At 37.7% G+C, this 9405-nt stretch overlaps 1 protein-coding gene across 1 annotated transcript; it reads right to left on the bottom strand.

The window, feature by feature from the left end:
- Nucleotides 1-891: 891 nt before the first annotated feature.
- On the bottom strand, nucleotides 892-1821 carry LOC102491148 (olfactory receptor 6C4-like). The gene has a single exon (XM_006165558.1). The coding sequence runs from the start codon at nucleotides 1819-1821 to the stop codon at nucleotides 892-894; it is 930 nt and encodes a 309-aa protein (XP_006165620.1).
- Between the last annotated feature and the right edge of the window lie 7584 nt (nucleotides 1822-9405).

The raw sequence follows: 9405 nt of genomic DNA, 5'->3' as shown, positions 1-9405 counted from the left end.
ATTTTCTTTAAAAGGAGTGAGTTGTGTGCAGAGGGATTAAATGCTTTATAGACAAGGGAAAAAAAACTGCACTAGAACCAACTTATTCATCAAGATCATCTTCATCTTCATCCTCTTCATCTTCCTCATCTTCTTCATCTTCCTCATCCTCTTCCTCCTTCTTTTTCTTGCTCTTTTCAGCCTTGACAACTCTCTTTTTTGCTGCATCAGGCTTTTCTTTAGCTCGGTATGCAGCAATATCCTTTTCGTATTTTTCCTTCAGCTTAGCAGCCTTCTTTTCATAAGGCTGTTTATCATCTGCAGCAGCGTTATTCTACATCTCTCTGTTTCTTTGCAACATCACCAATGGACAGGCCAGGATGTTCTTCTTTGATTTTTGGACGATATTCGCAACAGAATAAGGAAAAGGCCGAAGGAGGCCTCTTGGGTACATTGGGATCCTTGAACTTCTTTTTTGTTTCCCCTTTCGGAGGAATATAGGTTTTCATTTCTCTTTCATAACAGGCTTTGTCCGTATTTGCCATATCTTCAAACTTTCCTTTCTCTTTAGCAGACATGATCTTCCACCTCTCTGAACACTTCTTAGAAAACTCTTGAGAAGTTGATTGAAGCATCTGGGTGCTTCTTCTTGTGCTCCTGCCAGCAAGTTTGCACAAAGAATGCATATGATGACATTTTGCCTCTTGGCTTCTTAGAATCTTCTTTGCCTAGGTTTTGTTACCTTTCCTCTGAGAGGCACAGAGTTTCCCAGTGCCCGTCTGTCTCTCGCTTGCCCTGGCATTGTCTCTATGGAGCTGAATGTACTGCAATGACTCTCCCCTGAGTTTTTGAGGAGAGGAACTTCATGAATATTGTCCATAATTTCCACTGAGGTTGAGGTCACTACATTTATTAAAGACTCATGATCTTTCTGACCACATCTTTGAGGGCTTGTTTTACTTGTTTATTCCTTAGAGTGTAAATGAATGGGTTTAGTAAAGGGGCAACTGAGGTATTGAGCACAGCTACTCCCTTATTGAAGGCAACTCCATCTTTTGCTGATGGTTTTACGTACATGAAGATGCAGCTGCCATAGGAGAGGGAGATGACAATCATGTGGGAAGAACATGTGGAAAAGGCCTTTTTCCTTTGCTGAGCAGAGGGGATCTTCAGAATAGTCCTGATGATGTTTGAGTAGGAGAGAATCACCAGCCCCAGGGTGACCACCAAGGTCACAACTGCTAAGATAAAGTCAATCAGTTCCAGGAGTCTTGTGTCTGAGCAGGATATCGCCATGAGTGGCCCATAGTCACAATAGTAATGATTCAGCACATTTGATGCACAGAAATCCAGCTGACTGGTCAGGATGATTGGAGATAAGATGATCAGGAATCCTCCCAACCAGGAGCAGAGAACCAGCTGAATACAGACCCTGTTGCTCATGATGGTAGTATAATGCAGGGGTTTGCAGATGGCCACGTAACGGTCATAGGACATGGCAGCTAGAAGGTAAAACTCTGTGGCCCCAAGAAATATGGCAAAGAAATACTGAGTGAAGCATCCGGCAAAGCTGATGGTCTTATCTCCGGTTGTGATGCTAAACAGTAGTCTAGGAGTAAAAGTTGTTGTAAAGGAAATTTCCAAGAAGGAGAAATTTCGGAGGAAGAAATACATGGGAGTCTGTAGGTGGGAGTCCAATAGTGTGAGGGTAATGATTGTCAGATTTCCAATGATGCTGAATATGTAAGTGAGGAAGAGAAGTATAAAAATGATAGCTTCAGTCTCCGAGATATCTGTTAGTCCCAGTAGAATGAATTCTGTAAGAAAGGTTTTGTTTTTCATTTCTACCCTTTCCAGCCTATGAAGGTATAAAGGAAAGAAGTCAATGATGAGGACAGAGGAGCCCAAGAACACTTATTTTCCCACTGAATTAGTCATGCAGAAGAATTTTCTGTATTACTGCTTTTCAGGATTTTCATGTATTTCCTAGCCTACTTTCTAAACAAATGCCTACATTTCTTTTATTTTTTTTAGAGATTTTTTTCTATCGGGCAAATATACTTTCCAGAAAGACGGAGAGACAGAAAGTAAGAAATCACCCCCCAGGGAGGATGATCATGTTGCAATCCCTTCTCCCCCATTCTCCTTTCAGGGTTGGGCCCACACGCACAGGTGCTCATCATGAGGTTTAAGACTAGACTAGGTCCAGGATACGAACCACAGTTGACTACGTGGGAGTCCAGTGATGTAACCATTACGGCATGTGTTGGTCCCCTCCCGTTGTATTTTTATGTTCATTTGAACATGCCTCTGCTTTTGATCTCTCATTATATCTGTTAATTTGGCAATGATGTGTCATTTCCATCACTCTCTTGGTCTCAATGGGGGGAAAAAAGAAGTTAGCTCATAGTTGAGGAGCCTTTAGGAATCAACAATGCCATTAAAAATGTGGAAACCAAAGATTCCCCAATTTTTTTTGTTTGAATTTTTGACCCAGTGCCATCTTACTTCATGGTGTATCAGCTTAAGCATCTTGTGCTGATTTTCCATCTTTACTCTTTCTCTTCCCCTCCCCTCTTCTCCCCTCCTCTCTCCTTTCTTCTCCTTCTCTCTGTTTTTCTCTCCTTTCCTCCTTTACCTTCCCCCTCTCTTTTCTTTTTCTTTTTTCTCTCCCTCTCCCCTCCTCTATTCTCTCTTCTCTTCTCTCCTCCATCTTTACTCCTCTTCTCTCTTCTTTCTCTTCTCCTCTCTTCTCTTTTCTCTTCTCTTCCTTCTCTTCTCTCCTCTCCTTTCCCCTCTCTTCTTTTCTCTTCTTTTTCTTCTCTCTTTCTCTCTTCTGTTTTCTTTCTCATTCTTACTTTCTTTTTCCTTCTTTCCTTTCTTTTCCTTTTTTTTTTTTATTACTTTTTTTCCTTTTACCAGAGGGTGTGTGCACTGAGAGATAGAGATAGAGAAAGAGAAAGGGAGAGGGTAAACACCTCCATGGGGCATGGTCACGTCACAATCTCTTCTCCTCTGGTTTACTTTTTGAATTTTGGGCACACATGCACACGTGCTAGGTGTTTATCCAGCTATTGGGTCTGGGACTTGAACTGCATGGTCAGTTATGTGAGATCCTGCTGCCTTAACCACCAGGCCACAGGATGACCTGCTTCTTTATTTCTTTTTCTTTTTTTTATTAGCACATTATTATTATTATTTTTAAAATCATATTTCTGGAGCCAGAAGATGGTACAGTGGTTAAGGCACTGGACTCCCATGTGGTCAACCACAGTTTGAGTCCTGGATCTGGCAACTTGAAAATCATGCGAGGCATGTGTGTGCGTGTGTGTGTGAGTGTGTGTCCAAAATCCCAAGAGGAGAATGGAGGAGTAGGGATTGTGGTGTGGCCAACCTCCTTGGGAGGTGATTTCTTGCTTTCTGTCTCTCTGTCTCTGTTTCTGTGGTGAGCTTACTCGCCCTATAGCAAAAATCTCTTAAAATAATCACATTTCCATTGTATTATACACAGCTTTTTTATTTCTTAAGAATTACTAAATACTGATTATATATTAGAAATACTTTGAATATTTTTTGTCTCTAAGATATCTTGACTTTTTATTCTAATATCTTACTTACTGCCTTTAAACTCAGTTTCTTCACTTTTGTCTTTTGTGTGGATTCTAATAACATATCTGCCTGTTCCTTCTCATAAATAATCTTGCTTCAGAAGTTGTCTACTTTAGTTTCCAAGCCAGTGAAATGATATCTCTTACAATTCTCTCATGCTGTCTCTCAAGGGGATACTTTTAGGTCTGAATTTATGTTTTACTTTTAGCCTCATAACTTTAACTTTCTGTAATACACATTATCTTGGGTGTTTTTCTTCAAATTAAACTTAATGTATTAAGATATATCCCAGCATCATTCTACCCTGTGATAATATCTCTTTAAATTTCTAAAAATATTTGCTAAAATGTCTTAAGTAACTTACTTTTGAAAAACAGCGACTAAAAAACATTACCTTATTAAAACCAGCAGTTTTTTCAACTCAAGCTTCTATTTATTTTTTTAAAATTAGAAGTCAGTTGAAACAATAAATAGACATTGACCCAAATTTAATTTATTTTTTTAAAATTAGAAGTCAGTTGAAATAATGAATAGAGATTGACCCAAATTTAGTTTCTTGAGTATTTAGCCAAAAAAGAATTTCTTATATATTTTGGGCAATCTTTAAATTGGAAGATAGTCCTTGCACTAACCCTGGAAAACATATGTTTCAGGTCACTAGAATCTCTCTCTATTCTGTAATTATAAGAGTGGGAAAAACAACAGTATATATAAAAGGTTGCTTTTTTCTCCGCTTTCAGAGATTTCCTTGTGCAATAGAGAACAAAGAAAATCAGTGAGTTGAATCCAATGGTTAAGCACTATCACTGAATAAGAAAACCTGTACTAATGTAACCAGCATTTGTGAGATGAAATATGGAATTTTAAAATACAAATATACAATTTACCATCTTAACAACATAAAATTTACCATCTTAACACTTTTGAGTGTACAGTTTAGTAGTGTTGAACATATCTATATTTTTATGTGATAGACCTCTCAAGCTTTTAAATTGTGTAAAACTGAAACTCCATATTGATTAAACAACTTCCCCTTTCTTCCTTCCCCCAAACTTTGGAAACTACTGTTCCACTCTACTTTTTAGGGATTTGACTGCTTTAGGTATATCAGTGAAATCCTATGATATTTGTCTTTTTGTGATGAGTTTATTTCACTTTGCACATTTTCAAGGTTCATCCATGTTGTAGCATGAGATAGGTCTTTTCTTTCTCAGAATGGATAAACTCCCATCATATGTGTATGTGCATACATTTTGTTTATTCGCTCATCTATTGATATACATTTGGTTGGTTTCACCCCTTGGGAATTGCAAATAATGTTGCTATAATCATGGGTGTACAAATAATTATTTGAGACCCTCTTTCAGTTCTTTGGAATATATAGCTAGAAGCATATATGCTGGCTCATACAGTAATTATATTTTTAGGTTTTTAAGGAACTGCCATGTTTTTCATGGCAGTGGCTGTACTCCCTAGGATTTTTACATCAAAATGAGTATCTGGATGTCTGTGACTGGATAAACGCAGAGAGAACTAATGTAATAATACATTCTACTCAGACGTTAACCATTTTCTATTTTGTGCATATTTTTCATCATTCCAAAAGAAGACTGTAAGTTCCTTAAGAGCAGGAGAAGGGCAAGAGAAGTAACACTTACTGAATAATAGTGTTGGTTTTGTGCTAGGCTCTTTATCAGTGCATTGTTTTGATGTCCTTTTACCCCATAGTTTCCCTACTCTCTTCTAGGGTGAAAGGTTGGTAAGCCATGTGTGTTAACTGGTCTCTGCTGGTATTTTGAAAAATGAGATCCTAATCGTACAAACAAGGTTGTATTTTGAGGCTTTCTTGTTCATAGTTGGTGCTTTTTTATCACCAACTAATAAAGATCAGTATTTGTTCTCATTGCATTGAGGACAAAGGGAATATAGTTATTTCTGGTTTTATTTATTTTTTATTTAAAGATAAAGTCATGTGCATTTGCATGTACTATATGATGTTATGAGGTATATCAACGTTGTGGGTGGATTAAAAAAATGACTTCCTGTGTGTAAGGTTTGTTTGGGCACAGAACTCCTTAGCTCTTGGTTTTCAGGCTACTGAGCTCTCTATCATTAATGGAAAGAGAACCAGACATCACATGATTTCAAGAGGTGCTTTCAGAAACCATTTTGAATTCCATCCACTGACGCTTTAGAACAAATGTTCGTCTGTACCTGGGGCTCCTTCATCTCATATTGTCTAGGCCACCAGGCTGGGCCGGGCCACTTTCTTTGAGATACAGGTATAGTCCTCACACAGGAAACCAGGAAAGGGTTACCATATTATTGGTCATACTATTCTTTTTCAGACGTTTCTTCAAATAAGCCTTGACTATCTAGAATCCTTTGGGCTTCTTCATACTGTTCTGATCCTCTAAGATCCCTGAAATAAAGAACTCCCAAGTCCCTCCTATTCCTCTGAAATGCCAACATCTTTTTTGTTGTTTCTAAGAATGTCCTGATCTCTAGGATGTATAGAATGAGGCCATGTCAGTCAGTGGCCTGATTGTCTAGGTTCTGGCATTTTCTAGTCCTTAACTTTTTTCTTTGTTTCTTTCTTTCATGAGAAAAGAGAGAGGGGGACTCTCAATAGTTTCTTCACACCACAATTCGCTCTAGCCTTGGCCAGCCCAGACCTCGGGCACACACTTGTACCCCTGTTATGCCAGAGAGGCCTTTGGTCTGGAATCTGAGGACCTTCTCAAGTGGGTCCAGCTGCATTACTGATGTGTTATGCCCTCACAATTTTTGATTTTGTGAACAGCTCAATGTTATTATTCAAAACATCTCATTAATATTATTCCACATACATTTTTGTAATAATTCTGTGCCAATAATTTTACAGATCTGTTCATTTTAGGTTTGTTTATAAAGGTAAAGAATTGAAACAATTTAAATTTCAGCCAATGAGGAAATGACTAACAATTTGACATATTCAAACTATGAAATGCAATTGGTCAATAAAAACAGAGGCAGTCCAACTATGGTGGCTCAGGTGGGAAGGTGCTGCTGTGCAGTACTAGAGCTATACGGGAGGCCTTGGAACCAGATCCTGGGTTAACTTGAACATGTCGGGCATGCTCAGAGGTGTGCCCGTAATCCTGTCTGGCTGGAAAGCTAGGGGTAGGGACAAGGATTACAGCACAGTGAGACTCTCAAGGGTAATCAAGTGGGTCCAGCTGCATTACTGATGTGTTATGCCCTCACAATTTTTGATTTTGTGAACAGCTCAATGTTATTATTCAAAACATCTCATTAATATTATTCCACATACATTTTTGTAATAATTCTGTGCCAATAATTTTACAGATCTGTTCATTTTAGGTTTGTTTATAAAGGTAAAGAATTGAAACAATTTAAATTTCAGCCAATGAGGAAATGACTAACAATTTGACATATTCAAACTATGAAATGCAATTGGTCAATAAAAACAGAGGCAGTCCAACTATGGTGGCTCAGGTGGGAAGGTGCTGCTGTGCAGTACTAGAGCTATACGGGAGGCCTTGGAACCAGATCCTGGGTTAACTTGAACATGTCGGGCATGCTCAGAGGTGTGCCCGTAATCCTGTCTGGCTGGAAAGCTAGGGGTAGGGACAAGGATTACAGCACAGTGAGACTCTCAAGGGTAACTCTCTCTCTCAATAAATAGATAAACTTGAAAAAAGAAAAGAATGAAGAATATTTACATAAACTCACTTGGAAAGATTTGATATACTGCTGTGTGACTAAAGCAAGCTGCTCAACAATAGTATATTATATGATTCCGTTTGGGTTAAAAAGATATCTACATTCTTATGCATATTAAAATACATGATATAAAACTTTATTTTTAAGGACCAGCAGATGACATCACTGGTCTACCACGTAGTCAACCACAGGTCGAGTCCTGGACCCGGTTGCTTAAACTCACACCGGGTGCACATGCATACATACCTAAAATCCTGAGAGAAGAATGGAGGAGAAAGGATTGTGGCATGGTCAACTTCCCTGGGGTGAGTTTCTTGCTTTCTATCTCTCTGTCTCTCCAGTGAGCACATATGCCCTATAGCAAAAACCTGTCTAAAAAAAAAAACAAAAACAATTTTATTTTTTTAATGTAGTCATATAGATCTGAAATATGTACTGTTGATGGCAATCACTTTTATGGCTTTAGATGGAGAAGGGGAGGACAAAGGGGAACTTTTTCTTTTCACTTTACCCCTTTGCTGTTCAAATGTTGTAAAATAAGCCTAAGTTACCCTCTCAACTAAAAGTTACAGTTATATCGTAAAGTAACTTTAGCATTGATATAACTGTAAACAATCATACTAATCACAAAAAACACATTACAGGTTTTAATTATAAGCTGAGAATATACTTACACTTGATTTTCAGGGTTGACTTTCAAGGTAAAGGCTGTGGTACTTCACCATAGATATCCACAAATTGAATCACAACTTAGAAGTGAGATATGAGTGAAAGGTGACATAAAAGTTAACCTTTCAGCTTCCCTACCACTACTTGTTGATGTAATTATTCATGAAACCCCCACAAGTTTATGAAAATTTAGTAGTAAAAATCCAAATTACCCTGCTATATTTCAGTTTAGCTCTCATTTGCTACTTCTGATTTCCACATTAATTTAAATGCACCTGGTCATTTTATAATCCTTTGAGATAAGACTAATTAAGTTATGTATATTTATAGTAGTGATAATAAAACCCTAGGAAACACCTTCCCTTTAAGCCTTATTTCCTTCATTCTGACTTATTTGAGCCCAGTACATGCTTTCTTCTCTGATTTTAAGCCAGATGAAGTACATTTTAAATGTTCTATTCAGAGGAGACCTCAGTATAATCAATGGAGGAAAGAAAGAAAAAAATCCCAGGAGACCCACATTTAGAACATGCTATGAACCCTACTTGTTGAGAACTCTTGATTGAACTTTTAATGAGAGATTGGGGATGAAGTCCAAAGAGACTGCAAAGACTCTAACAAGAGAATATTAGTATAGTAAAAAGCTTTATGGAAACTACAGTAAAAATAATGACTAAAAATAGTCACAGGAAACAGAATGATAACATTTTTTGGTGCAGTTTATTATGTGCTGCACATAATGCTAAACAATATACCTCTATTGAATTTAAGATAATGCTAGACTGGGGTTGGCAGGTGGCATGGTAGTTAAGGCACTGGATTCCCAGATGGCAGGGTGGCATGGCAGTTAAGGCACTGGATTCCTAGATGGCAGACTGGTGAGTCCTGGATGTGGTGGCTTGCTTTCTCACTCTCCTTCTCTCTCCTTGTCTTTCTCTGGTCAAGTTAAAAAAATGGTAATGATAAATACAATTAAATAGATCCTGAGATGGCTACTGAACTTGAGCTCTGAAATATTGTTTTAATTTTTTTTTTTTGCTTTTAAAAGTTAAATCTAATAGTTTTTTAGTATCTTTTTTCTTTCTTATTTTTCATTTTATTTTTTCTACTTATCTTCTCTTCTCTAATTCTTTTCCTTTTTTCTTTACCTTTGTCCATTGGCTGCCAGGCCTCATCTCACGAAGTGTCTAGACACGCCCAAGTGAACAGGATCCACACATCTGAATATGATTAGGGTCAGAGTATTCCTCTACTCCCACTGAATCATAGAGTGAAAATGGAAAGGAAGAGAGATTGCAGATCATCTCCTTTTGCACACCTCTGAATGCTTAGATTGAACTTCAAGAATTAGAAAGAAATGCACCATTCATTAGATGACTAGAAATCACCATAGGGTCACAAAAAATATGGGAAAGCAAAAAA

The sequence above is a fragment of the Tupaia chinensis genome, unplaced genomic scaffold (assembly GCF_000334495.1).
Source record: "Tupaia chinensis unplaced genomic scaffold, TupChi_1.0 Scaffold143970_1, whole genome shotgun sequence".
NCBI classification, from domain to species: Eukaryota; Metazoa; Chordata; class Mammalia; order Scandentia; family Tupaiidae; genus Tupaia; species Tupaia belangeri.
This window is presented reverse-complemented; position numbering and strand designations above follow the sequence as displayed.